The 16,437-nt window shown below is 43.3% G+C and overlaps 1 protein-coding gene across 3 annotated transcripts in view; it reads right to left on the bottom strand.

Annotated features, from left to right (window-relative positions):
• LOC117826771 (contactin-associated protein-like 4) overlaps window positions 1-16,437 on the bottom strand; it is a 275,455-nt gene that overhangs the window by 114,221 nt on the left and 144,797 nt on the right. For all 3 annotated transcript variants that reach the window (XM_034703096.1, XM_034703099.1, XM_034703098.1), the window contains one exon: window positions 1,175-1,285. In XM_034703096.1, coding sequence (XP_034558987.1) covers window positions 1,175-1,285 — 111 coding nt within the window. The remainder of the gene's footprint in view (window positions 1-1,174; window positions 1,286-16,437) is intronic.

Below are 16,437 nucleotides of genomic sequence, written 5' to 3'. Positions count from 1 at the left end.
GCGACCATTCGCTGCATGTCTTGCCCCTCTCTATGTTCCCCACATTTCCTTTTTCAGATATCCTATCAAATAAAGGCAAAAAAGCCCAAAAATACAACTTAAAAAAAAGAATGAAATGTGACCATAACTAATGGCATTTCCGTCTAAAGAGTAAGAGTAAATCTAAAATAGCTGCCAAAATCAACACTGCACTGCAGGTGTTGAAATATCCTTGATACTTTTTCATGTCTGATATCCTTGGCCCCCCTGCCTCATGTGAGAGTAAATAAAGAACCAGGAAGTGTTGGCAGCGTTACACTGGATTGGCATAAGACCAGTGAGTGCAAGCAAAGGGCAACGACCACTATTAGATCTTACAGTCTCCACTAAAAGACCTGATGTATGTGTGCTGGCTGTGCCAAACCTTTCCTACAGCATTCGAGGTGAATCAGAGTCTGAACACTCTTAAAGCTGATCACCAGAAATATTTCAGTGTGATGGAACGGGCTGTGCAGAAATGTATGGTTTGGATTTGTAGGGATGCTCATCAATCCACTGCTGCTGGAAGTCTGATCAGCAAACAAAGAGCTGATTGGCAGCGTTTTATGACAAATTGACTGCTGGCACTCATCAAACAGAGAGAGGACTGATCCTCGTTCTGCATGCTTTCCCTCCTTTATTTTCCCAGGTGGCGATAAACATTCAGATCCAGATTAAACTCCTCTCACTGCTCTCAGCTCAAATATACGGATAAAGCGGTGAAGCCGCAGAAAGCTCCACTATCAACCACCATCTTCACTTTGTCACAGCTTCAACCACAGAGCTTCCAGCAGCTTCAAACAAACAGCGTCCACATGCATCTCTCCAGCATAAACCTAAAGAACAAACAGCTCTTAGAAGAAAGAGATGCGACCATGACTTACCTGTGAGTGTCTGTTTGTTGTGTTTTGTGTCCTGAGCTGAAACAATGGCTCTGGCCCACTGAGTGAGACTGAATCAGAGCGGTTTCTTACTAACAAATCAGATGTTTGGCTCTGCTGCCTCCTCTCTTTTGTGTTCATAGACTCTGATAAATCTCTCATTTCTCTGGACTCAGCAGAAAGTCTCAGTTTCCCTGAGTTAGAACATGATAATAAGGCTTCAGCCAGTTATGAACTTTTGTTTTGAGTTAGCTTATGGGTCAAAATGTCCTCACCTTCCCTCCTGTTGAGTTTGGCGAAGCCTGGTGCGTGGCTGCTTGATAGCTGGGAGGAGCTTCTGAAGGACGATGGCAGCAGATTGGACACCAGTGCGCTGTCACACGCCTCTGTAAACCAATCACAAAGCAGAAAGAAGGACATTACGTCGTGTTGAAATTCATTCCCAAAATGTTGTGAAGCAGACGTGAGTTGGTTAGATTTCAGGAAATAAAACAGCATGGAAGTGTTCAGGAGCAGGTTCGTATTCATGGCAACAATCTGAAGATATAGCATGTCATCTTAAACCTCTAATGGAAATACAAGTGATACTGTTAATGGAGTAAAAGAACAAGCTTGTCCCAGTGAGCATTTTTTAACTGGAACGACGTTGAAACCTTGAAAACTTCAAAACGGTGGTTAAAAGTCTTCGTTCAGACCAGATTTTACCTGGACACCTGACTCATCACACTTATTTATAATCTCTCCAAGTGAAAAGCTGTTGAGTTGTTAAAAACAGCAGAACTGGAGCTCACACTTTTGCCTTTCAGCATTTCTCCCCCGTCGTTCTGAAAGAGTTTGAAACTAAAATCAGAGACGACAGGCTCGTCATCTTTCCTGCCGAGTCTGAATATCAGCCAAAGAGCAGCAGAGTGGAGTCTAATGACTGAGGAGCAGGTTTAATGTTCCCAGGTGGAGACAGGACTTTCAGCTGTAATAGCTCCATATTAGACAAATGAAGAGTGTAATAATGTCCACTTGGATAAATGAATGTTGTAATGGAGTCGTGTTGTGGAGATGAATGGTGTTCTGAGCGGCTCATTACAGAATGGATGCTGATGGAGACGAATCAGCCGTGTCAGAAACCTTCACATGATTCACATTTTAATGCTTCATGAATGATCGGCTGCGATAGAAACGTCATATGTTACATATAATTCATGTTAATTAAACCGGTTTTAATTGATGTCTCTCCCGGTCTCACATGGACACACACAGGATGTTAATTAATGCAAGATGTGTCGCGTTTCAGCAGCTTTTACTTTCCCTGTGTGTAAATATCTTCACACATATTTGTAAAAATCATCCTTCCTCTGGAGCTCCAAACTGTAAGCTAAAGTCAAACTAACCCTGCCTCCATCTAAAGCCTCTCTGTTAATTGATTTTGTTCTCCACCTCTGAGACAAGAGCCAATTACTATGATTCACGCTGCGGTCGATCAGACCCACAACACTGACGAGGCTGCAGCTTCGATTACTCCGTCAACACGACTGTCTTCATCTGCCTCTGCATGTCCAACACACACTGATGATTCCACTCAGTAATGAGGGATATCGCTCTAATTGTAGCACAGTGTTTGAACCAGAGACCCTCACATATAAATCAGACGGATGTCATGACAGGATTGGATCATTTAGCCTTAATAAAAGTAGATGATTTTAAATCTGAAGAGCATCTCCTCCCATTTTAGTCGTCCACATACAGTGAGGAGTGAGGACGAGGGGTTTCCTTGCATACGCAGCACATAGTAGTCTCTGTGATGACACACATTGGTTTCTGGAGAGGCACCTTGAAGCCTAACGATAGAGCTTGCTTTGTTGGACTCCAACTGACGTGATCTAGAAATTAGCAAAGAGGTGGAGCCTTGTTACAACACAACCATCTGTCAAGTCAAATCAGCCACATATCTAACTACCAAGCAGCAACCTCCAGACTTAAATTATGAAGCCCATGTGAAAGCACAAAAAACTGCAGTTCCTTGAGTGTTCACTTGAGGCTGGCTGCAGAAACAGAGGAGCCACATACACACCCATTCAAAGAAGACGATCTTTGCAGCAGAAATAAACATGTTTACAGCCTGGTTTAAAAACAGTTCAGGTCTGAATAGCTCATTTCTCTATCAGCACACACTGTAGGGGGGTGATTTTTTTCCTCACTCTTTATTTTTGAAGATATTAAACTTGCAAGTTTTGCCCAAATAAAGGCATGGCTGACTTGATTGACCCTGTAGCTGAAAAGGCTAAAGGCCTGCCTCTTTACCTCACACTATCTTGACAGAAGTTCATCATTTCCAATATGGCACCCGCCGACGATGGTTGTGTGCTTCAAAAATAGAAGGGTGACGTCACACTTACTACGTCTAATTATGCATGACTCTTAACCTTAATGTGATCAAAACACAAAACACAAATGGAAAAAAACGCCCAATGCAGTGGCCATGTTTACCTGGTATAAAAAACATGTTTAATTCTGCTGTAAAAATTTGCGCTTTAACATGGGCTCTAATTGGGATTCCTTTGCTTTTGGAGTCAGCCTCAAGTGGACACATGAGGAACTGCAGTTTTATTGTAGTAAATGTATCACTTTGATTTGATGGACTACTATCTTTTTTATTTATAAATGTAGAGCTTTTATCTTACAGGTTTTACCGAAGACTGTATAAATAATGGACGTAGTATCCTCGACGTCACCCATCTATTCCTGAGCGCTGTTTTGAAGCCAATCGACGGCGGCAGCCATATTGGAAATGCTGAACTCACCCACAAGAGTGTGACATAAAGAGGTGGGGTTTGAGCCTCCTAGCCAACAGCTATGTGTTCCCACCTGTCAGTCAAGTCCTTTTTTTGGCAAGAACTTGTAATATTAATATCTTCTTAACCCTTGGGTTATAAAAAAAATCCCAACCCTAACCCTAACCCTGCCCCCACCCCCCGGTACAGTGTGTACCTATAGAGAGATGAGCGTAGACCCAAGTGCTTTTTTGAACCAGGATGTAAACATGTTTATTAATGCTGTAAAGATCGTCTTCTTTGAATGGGTGTGTATGTGGTTTCTGGTGTTTCTGCAGCCAGCCTCAAGTGGATTCTCCATGAATTGCAGTTTATAACACTTCCACATGGGCTTCAGATTTTAGACCGGAGGTTGCTGCTTGGTAGGTAGATATGTAGCTGATTTGACTGACAGATGGTTGTGTTGTAATAGGCTCCACCTCTTGGCTAATTTCTAGATCATGTCAGTTGGAGTGCTTTCTTTTTAAGTGTATTTTGATAAAATGACTGTCATATATATAAAAGCTTAAAGGAAAGAGAAGGTTAGAATGAAACCTTTATACGATTATAACTTGTTAGAAGTGTTTTGTCTTCCGCAAGTGAAAACCAAAGTCAATACCGTAAAATCCAGAAGATAAGTCCCACTGGTATACAGGACACTGATCATTTATAGAAGAGACCTGTGGTTCCTACATGAAGACTTACTTTGTGTTCAGCAATGTGCAGTTTCTGTGCAGATGTGTAGCTCTTTCTATCACTATCTGTTTTCGCCATGCTGTCGGTGACCTGTTCATTGCAGCCTACAATGGACCCACTTTGCCAAGACTCACCCCCTCTGCTGTTCACTTCACGCTTAAATTTAAGCAGACTTTTCAACTAAACCAGCCCTCCACAAGGTTTGTTTACTCAAAAGTATTGAACTGTTTTCTGTACATGCAGGATTACGACCTAATGAGGGAAAGTAGCACCGCTTGACTTGTTTCCAGAATGCTTTGAAGCCGCCCCTTGCTTCCCATAGCTCCATCTTTAGGGTCAAATACTGTAACACAATCACATACCCCTCTCTGCATTTTGTCCTAGTATACTAGTGACACCCGTGTACAGGATGCAGCTAGCTTTTTAGAGGACAAAGGTGTTAAAAATGCAGGTTAAAGAATCTTAACTATGTTTCATTTATGCCTAAAAACTGCTTCTCTGTGATCTGAAGTCTTTCAGACAGTTTGTTGTAGCAGGTATTGTTAGGATGTATCGTAGTGAGTCTTTAAAAGAGCGGTTTGATGTTTCCTTCATATCAATTCACAATGAAGGTCTGTTACTCAAACCATCATCATCTGGCCTCCAGCTCCATGCTCCTCGGCCTGACACACACTTGCTTCTGCGGGAGGTGGAGCAGCCCTCGGCGTGAGACGCAGGTGAATTACAGCCATCTGAAGAGCTGAAATGAAAGGGACGCCTCTCCATCGCCGAGTGCTGTAATCCCTGAGGAGATAATGTGCAGTGAGAGCGCGGTCTTGCTGAGGAAACACTAAGCAGAGAGCGAGGGAGAGAGGAGGAGTAAAAACACCCGGTCGCTTCTCCTCGGCGGGGCTTTGGCATTTGAGAGGCGACGTCCCTGAGAGTGTGACCAGTGGAGCACAAACACAGACAGCTCAGAGGAAAGCGGAGCTAAATGTTGAATACCTGCTGGACTCTGCAACCGCTGAACCCCGACTCTGACCCCGGCTGTGTCCAACAGAGAGCCATCCTGAATATTAAACTGCTGCACATTCCTCCTCAGCACAAAAACAAACACACCTCCTTTTCTCCTTCTGTCAGACTCCAAAAACAAACTTAGAAAGCAAACCTCCTCTGACATTTCTACATAAAGAACTCAAGCAGCAGCAGAATAAAACAACTCCTACGAAGGCAGCGAGGCCTTCTCTTCAAATAAGAGATCTTAACGGCAAGTGCAGAAGAAACATCTCTGAAGTTTGGGAACAAAAACATGAAGAGACTGTTTCAGTCTGTACACGTTGTAGGAGTGACTGGGCTATCTCTTTCTTTAACAAGTTGCAGAACAACAGAAATAATTGGTCTGCAGTTTTTGCCTCAGGTGAACCAATAAAAGAAGAGAAGTTCCAAAACTCCAGGGAACTGTTCTGTTGACATTTGAGTGATGGGAATATCTTTTTATTTCAATCAAATATCCTCCTGGAGAGCCATCACTCACCCTCCGGCCAAGTCATCCTCACGTACTCTGCCAGAAATGATAAATAGCGAGAGTGACAGCAATAAGAAGAGGTCTTCAAATGATGACCAGGCACATAGAGGGTTAGAGCACGCCTCTTTCACCTGCATTGTCCACTCCTTTATGGTTTATGGTGAGCCAACAGAGTCTGTGACAGAGCCAGAGACCCTGAATACCGATGAGCTCAAGGTCCTGCTCCTCAGAGCTTAGAAAGCCTCACAAACGCAGAGTTCAGTGTGTCTCAGTGTGAGCAGAGTGGAGACATATTTATCCATTCAGAGTGCGTAGCAGCGAGCGGGATAATGAGGCTGCAGACTTGCTTGTTGTTGCTCCAGAGCGCTAACAATCATCCTCAAGCAGAAAACGTCAATGTTCATTTTACTAATCTGCACCACTTCTACATCCAGGCTGACCCGGAGGGGTTCAAGTCTGTTTCTGGAGGGATGTACACAAACAAAGAGAAACACAGAGGCCTCTCGTTGTTTTTCTGTAAGTCTCACGAAAACTCTGACGTTAAATCAAAAGTTTTGGGGAGGGATCAGACGCAGCTACGGACAAAGAGTTGTAAAAGTTATCCCAAAGAGATGAGCATTTAAATCTAAAGGGATTAGAGAGGAGAGGGCGAAGACTCAATAATACAGAGGAAAGACACACAGGCTCCCTCAACAAAACAAAGCTTAGGTAGGGTAAACAAAAACACCAAAACAGCTGACTAGTAACCAAACTCTACGAGAGATCCGGGAATCACAGCTTCTCCAAAACAACACAAACAAACCGGAGACGCCTGAAGAGAGAGCGCAAAAGGCTGAAGAGAGACCCGGTGTCAAACAACCACTGTTAGAAAGTAGAGGTTGCATCACGCAGCGAAGAGTAGCAGACTGATCCACGAAAAAAAGCTGGTTCCGTTGTCTGGATCATAGTGGAGGAGCGCTTCTCTATAGGCCAGAAAAGGTGGTGCAGATTACAGTTGTCTGCTGCATGTTGCACAACATGGCAAAACGGCACGGTTGGAGCATGATGCCATGGGTGTGGAGGAAAATGAAGACTGGCCACATGCGGGACAGATTAATGCTGGGGGACTGCAGACACGGTTCAATCTGATTCAGAGCCATTTCTCATGAGCCATTTGAGGTATGCTTTGTTTTTTTTGTATGCAATTAAAACTAAATGAAAAACACCAGTTTTAAAACAAACAAAACAAAACAAAACAAAACTTTAAAAGCCACCAGATAACAGAAAACGATAGATAATAATTAGAAAAAACTAAATTATAATAGTGCTTTTGACTTTAGTCGAATATTTCGTTCTAACGAGCCTTAGTCGACTGCCAATCTCATAGTTGAATATTTGCATATGAAACGTGGATCATTCCATTCAAACCATGGGGGTGCTCAATGTCTAATTTTACATTATTTTCCTGTTTCCTGTAAAAAATAGTTTCTCATTTAGCCTATTTTGATATAAATATAAACTTATCTAATGGAATTCTGAGAACAGCTCTTGAAGTGTTAAATCTCCTTAAAGTGGTAATTAAATCTCCCCTGGTAATTAAAGGTGGACTCTCCCATTTAGCGGGACCTGTGGAGCAGACGTACCTCAGCTGGTCTTTAAATCTTTCTACATTCATGGTAGCTCAAAATGTCAGAAAATAAAACTTCAGTTGATCCTAAAAACTAGTGATGAAGATGAGGAGCAGCTTCATGAAGAGGGCTGTGAGATCAAGGATTACCGGACCACACAAAAACTGTACGGGGCCAAAAGAACGAGGAGGAATACCCAAAACTGTCGAAAGCCTCAAAAACAATCCACAGCATCCCATCCACCTCCACACCATCAGAGAGGATATTCTCAAAGACAGGATTTACAGTCAACAAAGCAAGGAGCGCACTTCTGCCTGTAAACACGATGGTTTTCCTCACGTACAATTTGAAAAGACTCAAGCGGACAAAGAGGCGATGAAAGACTGTTTTAAAAGGTTCTGTTAAGAGATTTAAAAACCCTTTAGCTGGTTCAGGTTTGATTTTGAACATTATACAAATGTTTAGTCTTAAGTTGGACAAACTACCCTCTGCAGTGCTGCTCTCTGCTGTGTGAACACTGTTTTAATATCTCCTGATTCCTTATTCTATAACGGCGCGTTGTTCCATGTTTAATGGATGGCGGCCTTATTTGAGTTTTCTCTCCTTCATAACCTCGTTGTTTTTGCAATATAGATTTAAAAAATCTAAGTTTTATACTTCTAATATTCTTTTGTCCCTTTTACTTTAAGCTATGAGTCTCTTATAAAGGGTTATGCGTAATATTGTCACCATCATGCAGACTTTGGGTCAATAAGGAAAAACAAACATTATGGGCAAAATCTGATGAATCACATTCGACTAAGCAAATCCTTAGTCTGGCTCACCCCTACTGACTATTGTTTTCTTTGTCTCAAAACAAACTCCTTAATTGGGGTTTTGTGTTTTCACAGGTTGCGTACACCCGTGCGTAATTGACGTTCTTCTCCTCTGCTCTCCCCTCCCTCTTCATTCGCCGGCGGCTCAGTTGAAAGACCACTATCACTGAATGACCTCCCGACTGTTCCAGGGCATTGACGGCCATTGTCAGCCCAGACACAGCACTGACCAGCTGCCTTGTGTGCGTAGCGATGGCCCGAGTGTCACGGCCACTCTGCTCTCCCAAACTCTCCACGGTGACATCCGGTTGCACACGCAAAATCCTCATTTAAAAAGGGTGGTCTGCAGCACTTTTGCACCTGTTATCAATCTTCGCACGCAGTCATAGTAGATCACCCACAACACGCCCAGAAATAGCATGTGCAATGTTTTATTTGCACATGCAATTTAGCTCTTGTTATTTGAGAGCTTAGTAGATCAGGCCCTTAGACCGCTAGGCCGACGGCGCCCCAGTGATATTTTTACTAATGTAGGTCCAAGGGAAGTTGGTGCAGGATGATGCAGCACTTTCCAAAGTATACCGGAGTTCCAGCGTAAGAGGTGACCCTGTTTAAACTGGGTTTGTGTTGAAAATAGAAAGAGTCCCTTTTCATTAAGAAGTCAAAATTCTCTCAGCAGATGAGTCTTTGATAAATAACGTAACCAGAAGGCGCCCGCGAAGCCTCTTTCCTTTTTCAAGAGTTGATGTAACACTAACCTTTGACACGTCGGCAGAAAGTCAGCATTCAACATGGTAACAAGTTAAACTATAACACCGGCATGCATGTTGCTCTCTGTGTGTGCCTGCACCAGCTGAGGAGTATTGGATCAGCTCCTACGCTTACACTTAACACTGAGTCGATATAGAGTCTGGTCCTGCTGGAGGTTTCTGCCTGTTAAAGGAAGTTTGTCCTTGCCACTGTAACTTGCTAAATGCTGCAAAGTGCTCTGCTCATGGTGGATTAAGATGACTCACTTACTTTAACTCTCCTTGTCCCATTAAAGTTACTAACCATAGACCTTTCTAGAGTCCCTGAGCTCCCTTGTCTCGTAGGTTCCTCTGGATCTTTGCTGTAGACAGCCTGCTGCTGTGGACGTGTCAGACTCCAGCTGCTAAACTACTACTACCAGTCTCACCACTATCATCTCTCTCTCTCTTCATCTCCCTCTATCCCTCTCTCCAACACGGTCTCAGCAGATGTGTGTCTGACATGAGTCTGGTCCTGCTGGAGGTTTCTGCCTGTTAAAGGAAGTTTGTCCTTGCCACTGTAACTTGCTAAATGCTGCAAAGTGCTCTGCTCATGGTGGATTAAGATGAGATCAGACTGAGTCCTGTCTGTAAGATGGGACTGGATCTTGATGTTGGGTCTTTGTTAATAATAGAACATAGAGTACGGTCTAGACCTGCTCTGTTTGGAAAAGCAGCAAATTGATTGATGACACATTTTAACATGGGTATGATTATTATATTCCATTTCTATGAAGTCTGTTTTGCTAAATGCCGCTAAATCCTACACACTGTACCTTTAATTACCCGTTTTAATAATAGTGTCAGAATGTCTCACTTATTGTGGCAGAACACATGTTATTGTTGCGTTCAGTGACCTTCTGTGCATCTCTCAGTGTTTCGAGGAACTTTTGGTTGTCTTCCAGTCAGCACCTCTGACTGAAACACCGTCAGACAGCTACCAAAGTGAGCAGCTTAACACTTCATCGGGCTCACAATAATAACAACAATAGGAATATTTGATCATCTGCAGCTCTTCATCCAGCTGTCAAAGGCACTCCTGCGTGATGTTCATCTCCTCTGGCCTCCAACCCTTAGCCAGCTGGAAAGTACCGCATAATCAGCTTATTATACATCTCGCTCTGTATGTGAAGAACACAGCCCACACACATATCCACACAAACAGCGTCCTATCGCACGCAGCCCTCTTCATTACACTGATCCACCGCCGCCTCTGAAAGGATAAAACAATCACGGCTCTCGCTGAGGCTCGTCACACCGAGCGGCGATGTGGGTGTCTGTGTGGGAGACAGATATCAACCAAATGAAGTGATCAGAAACAGCGGAGAGCAACCTCACGGCAGCATTTAAAATCTCTTTATCTTTAAACTGCCAGGTTGAACTCGCATCAACACGGAGCGAGTGAAAAGATGCTGCTGAGAAAACAAGAATTTCATCAGTTTTTATCAGATCAAACGACGCTGCAGCTCCAAACACTCAGAGAATTATAACGGTGGAATTATGCAGATTTAGAGGGAGAGCTGCAGGCCGCATCAGTCCTGCTAATGGCTCCAGGAGGAGATATGTATAATAAAATATCTACTAATACACCAGCTGCACTAAGTAAATAATCGCAATATATTTGCCTGTAAATATCTTTTAATGGGGAGCGGCAGACCAACAGGTCTCCGTGGAACAAACTCTTTAGCACCAGATTTAATTCTGTTCTGTCATTCAAATAAAAAACACGGAGCGAGGATATTCACAGAATCCCAGCACCTGCACAAATCTCATTTATTTTCAAAATGAAACACCCGATTGGACTCTGGGGATTCATAAAATTGAAAACTCTGCATTGCAGCAGCAGCAGAAGAAGAAGAGCTCATAACTATTTCCATGCAAATGAGAGGCAAAGCAGTAGACCGCACCTTTTATCTTTTACAGGGACAGTAGGCTGCTCAAATTTTTTAATAAGTGCAAAGCTAAAGTGGAGCAGTACATCAACACAAGGTCTACACTGTGGAGCACGACTGGACAGTGTGGTTCGGTGTTTGAGTTATCATTTCTCTGCTGGGTGGTTTTAAGGTTTGTTCTTTGCAGCACAAGAGTTTAGGACTCTTGTCTGAGGTTCACATGCATTACAAATTTGTTTGTTTGAGCTACTTTATATGTTTTTATTTAAACTTCTCTGAGGACAACGAAAAGCACGAAAAACATTCCCACATCATGCAAACATTACCCATCTGGGAAGGATTGTGTGATTTAGTGCATGAGTTTAGCATCACTTCTTATTTAAGCGGACCTCATCGGGATGTCACCATGATGAAAATATTACGCCATTTCATAAACTCATAAAAACACATAATTAAATAAGCCCTCCTCATGCCAGCTCGATCCCCTCCCCACATTCTTGGTCAAATCCTGCCTCCCCCCTCTGCTCCCCCTCATATCAGCCATTATCCACTCCTCACTGTCTACTGGAATTGTTCCCACCCCCTTCAAATCTGCAGCTGTCAGTCCCACCCTGAAGAAACCTGGTTCAGACCCCAATGATTTCAACAACCTCCGCCCCATTTCTCACCTCCCTTTCATCTCCAAAATTCTAGAAAAAACTGTTGCCTCTAAACTTCACTCCCATCTCACCAGCAATAACCTCTATGAAAAATTCCAGTCCGGTTTCCGTCCCCGTCACAGCACAGAAACAGCCCTCCTCAAGATAACTAACGACCTCCTCATGGCAGCTGATTCCGGTCTCATCTCCATACTCATCCTCCTCGATCTGAGTGCGGCCTTCGACACCATTTCTCACCCCATACTCCTCAATAGACTCTCCTCCATAGGCATCACTGACACCCCCCTGCACTGGTTTCACTCCTACCTCACAGGCCGCACTCAGTTCATCCAACTCAAATCCTTCACTTCACATCCCTCCCCCGTCACTTCAGGTGTGCCCCAGGGCTCTGTCCTGGGGTCCCTCCTCTTCATCACCTACCTTCTCCCACTCTGCAATATCTTCCGCAAATTCGGCATACACTTCCACTGCTTCGCGGATGACACCCAGCTCTACCTCTCCAGCAAGCCCGACTCCACTCTCCCACCCTCCTCCCTCACCCTCTGCCTCTCTGAGATCAAGTCAAGGTTCACCTCCAACTTCCTTCAACTCAACAGCAATAAAACAGAACTCCTCCTTATAGGCACCAAATCCACCTTATCCAAAGCCGACAGTTTCTCCCTCTCCATCGACAGTTCAACAGTGTCCCCCTCCCCCCAGGTTAAAAGTCTGGGTGTCATCCTCGACAGCTCACTTTCTTTCAACTCTCACATCATTAACATAACCCGGTCTGCATATTTCCACCTCCGCAACATCAACCGTCTCTGCCCCTCTCTCACCCCTCACACCACTGCTATCCTGGTCCACAGTCTTGTCACCTCCCGTACCGATTATTGTAATTCACTCCTCTTCGGTGTCCCTCACAAATCCCTCCATAAACTTCAACTGGTCCAAAACTCTGCAGCCCGCATCATCACTAGAACCCCCTCCTTTCACCACATCAGCCCCATCCTCCAGCAGCTCCACTGGCTACCGGTCAAACTCAGAATCAATTTCAAAATCCTCCTGTACACATTCAAGGCCGTCCACAACCTCTCCCCCCCGTATCTCTCTGATCTCCTCCACATCGTCACCCCCTCTCGCTCCCTCAGGTCTTCCTCCTCCCTCCACCTCTCTGTGCCCCCCGCCCGTCTCAGCACCATGGGGAGCAGAGCTTTCAGTCGCTCTGCTCCCCAACTCTGGAACACACTCCCACCGGACATCCGAAACTCTGACTCACTACCCCTCTTCAAATCAAAACTCAAAACCCATCTGTTTCAAACTGCATTCCCTGCTTAATTTCCACTGCTTCATTTTTAACTTGGTGTTACTTTACTTGTTGTTTTTATTTATCTTATCGTGTTCTTTTATTTATTGTGTTTTTATCTGTCTGTAAAGCGACCTTGAGTGCTTTGAAAGGCGCTTCTAAATAAAATGTATTATTATTATTATTATTATTTTTAATTAGATGTATTACAAATATTTAAGGTTGGAGGGCTACTTCAGAGTTCACATTGTTTTAGCGGACAGTTTGTTTTCTTCTCTGAGTTAGTGAAATTATGGATGGACATGCTCTTCATATGCACATATATTCGTTCACTTGTCAAAAATTGAAGAGTCAGTGTGAAGATTATCTCATCTTAAAAGTACAATTCTTCATCATTTTCACCGGTGCCTGGCTATAGAGTGTCTTAAAGCTGTTTGCTAACCGTGTTAAGTAACAGAAGAAGAAGAATGCTAACTGCTTTAAAGAGAAAAAAAGAGGAAGCGTTAGGGGCAGTCACAGGAAATACCTGTGTAGTGGTGTGAGATTCAGAAACAGAGAAAACTGCAGAGACTGAGTCTGGCTGTAAAATGTGTGGAATCTTGATTAATATCCTCTATTATAATCATGCATTTTCTTTAAATATAATTATGTTTTTCTTATTATGCTCATGTATTCTTCTTTTAACAATTATATTCATATGTTTTCCATTTTATATGTTTTATTGAAGAAACCAGCAAAGGCCAGAGATCTGTGCAGATCTCTGAATAAAACGTGAGACTGAGGTCAGAGCCCCAGCTTCTGCAAGATTCAATATAGGTTCAGCTCAGAGGTGGTAAATTCATCTATTTATAAGTTGTTTTGCAAAGACCGAGAACCAACCCTAGCCTCATATTGCAGTTGAATGTAAGCGAAGGGGATTTTTGGTAACTATGCCAAACGCTTTGTGTTAGATAAAAGAGCCGAGGTATGCTTTTAAGAATTGTTGATATGTGCTTTTGATAACCACAAATGTCGTAAGATGAATAGGATATATGCAGACGTGTGCTTTTTGTAACCCCCCCCCCCTCCTTTCTCCCCCTCCCTTTGTTTTTCTTTATGTATGAACAACTGTATTAAGGTGACACGTACACGTTTCCCCCCTCCCTTTCTCCTCCCTTATGTTTTTGAAGAACTATAAAGTATTGAGCATCTCTGTCATTTGGCGGAGAACTTCAGATGCTCTTGAGTATGCTGTAACTTCTCTCTCATGCTGCATGAATAAACTTTGTGTGTAAACTTTGATACTGAGTTCGAAGCCTCATTTCTGGTCACTGCTCCGCTGGACGATTGCCTCACGGCTGGGTCACCCCACCACAAATGTAAACATACATGCCATGCAGCTGCATCACAGAAGTGTTTACTTTAAATGTAACCTGCAGAATAGTTCTAGCAAAAAAACTAAAATATTAAATTACCAGTTTTATTTAATATTGATTTAATATGGAGGGGGGCTCGATTACGAATAATCGCCCAATAGATGCCAGTCACTATCGAATAGTATTCCAGCTTATATGCCTATCCCGAAATTAAATCTACATTTAAGTAAAAGATCAACTAAGCTCCTTCCTGGTTGGTTTCACATTTTAGGTCACCAGCACTGGGTTTGAGTACACCTGACCCCCCAAATCAGGTTCATTTGATCAGTATGAACACAACTGAGGAGGTTGTCTCAAGCACGATGTTTACTCAGCAACCGTGCTCAAACCAGGAAGTGGTCTGATATATGACATCTGAAAAAGTTACCAGACAGTCCCTGTTGGCTTCTCCAGAAACATATTGTTTTAAACAATAGAAAGTAAAGGGTGCAAGTAGTTTTAGGAGCCTGAACAAAACTACAAACTGTGGCACTCCTCTTGTTGAGGATTGAGTGAATCTTGAAGATCACAAAAGAGGAATTCATCATCAACTATTTGGCTACACTTGAAGTGCTAAAAAGTCGTCCTTGTTAGAGGCTATGACGGTGTTAGGGAATAGCCAGTTAATAGATCTGCTGTCGTCCTGTGACTTTGACTTCATGTACCTTTAAAAAACCTTTAAAGTTTACATCCAACGTTTCTCTCTCACACACCAGCTAACCCAACTGGTCTTGACTTTAAGCTTTAACCACCTCCCAGCTGCTGCTCTTCCTCCCCTCATTTATTAAAAGGCTCTGCAGATTCATCACTCATCCATAAAACACAGTTGTGGACCACAGGGAGCTTAGTGGGCTAGAGGAAGAGATCTATCTGGGTAATTCAGTCGAGGTGAAGGGAAACATTTTTCCTGAGGATAGCTGCAGAGAGACAGACCCTTTACACCCTCGCTGTAACAGCCGGTCTTTGGAGACCAGGAAACTGCACTGACACTGCAATAACACACATTTTACACCCGCTACAAAGGAGAGAGATTGGATGTCATGAGTAAAAGCAACACAGGGCTCTGTGTGCATGTGTGTGTGTGTGTGTGTGTGGAGGTTTTATACACCTTCACTAAACCACAACAGGAGCTGCAGTCACAGCATGTGCTGAGCTTTACTTCACAGCCGTCCTCCCTCAGGATGCATTACGAGATAAGTGCTCCTTAAAGAAACTTCTCTGCAGATAATTTGATGTTCTCCATCTTCTGCTGTTTCTCCACGCTACAACAGAGCTCTGCTGTCCTGAGGCTGCAAACACAAGGGCCGCTTAGATCTCTATAGTTAACTGAATGAAGAGAGTGTGTCCTTTTGAGGAGTCCAGAGGAGCACTGGTGCAGATCTGTGAGGCTGGGACACTTAGACTTTACAAGACAGAGTAATTGGGTTACGCTGGGGTGAAAACTTTGATGGACTCCAATTAGAGCAGCGATCAGAAATGTAGAATGTGTGGGAGGATGTCTCCTGGTAGTTTGTTGGTCACATGTTCATGCACAGATTGTTCTGGTAGATTTAGAAACTTGACTCTAAGGGATCAAAGAGCAGAACCAATAAGCTCAAACATGATTGACTTTTGGGTTTTAAAAAAAGTGGAACCTGTTCTGCTTTGATCCCCATCCCTAATCAGAACACAAGCTTTACCAGATTACAGACACAACTTCTCTCCCTCCGTCTGTCAGAAAGGTACTGGTGTTGCTGGAGGCCATGGTGGAGCAGGTGAGGGAGCAGAACTGTATTGCACACATTTGTTGTGTGCCTGTCTTTAATTTAATCTTTTTGCCCAGGCTTCAGGCTTTATCTCAGAGTTGATAATGTACTTCACAGAAATTCAATTTTTTGCTGTGTAGTTCTCCGGGTTCACACTGTTGTGATATGACCTGATACGTTTCAGACCTGCAAAGCTCCTTCTCTGCTCCCTGAGGTCCAGCATTTCAGATATGACCTGTTTACAGTATTGCCTCAAAGATACGGAAGCTGCATTCATGTAAACTCATACACTGCTCCCTTTATAATATATAGCATTAGATGCACTCAGCACTGAGGGTTTAATTAGGTT

Source organism: Notolabrus celidotus, chromosome 15 (assembly GCF_009762535.1).
Source record: "Notolabrus celidotus isolate fNotCel1 chromosome 15, fNotCel1.pri, whole genome shotgun sequence".
Lineage (NCBI taxonomy): Eukaryota > Metazoa > Chordata > Actinopteri > Labriformes > Labridae > Notolabrus > Notolabrus celidotus.
This window is presented reverse-complemented; position numbering and strand designations above follow the sequence as displayed.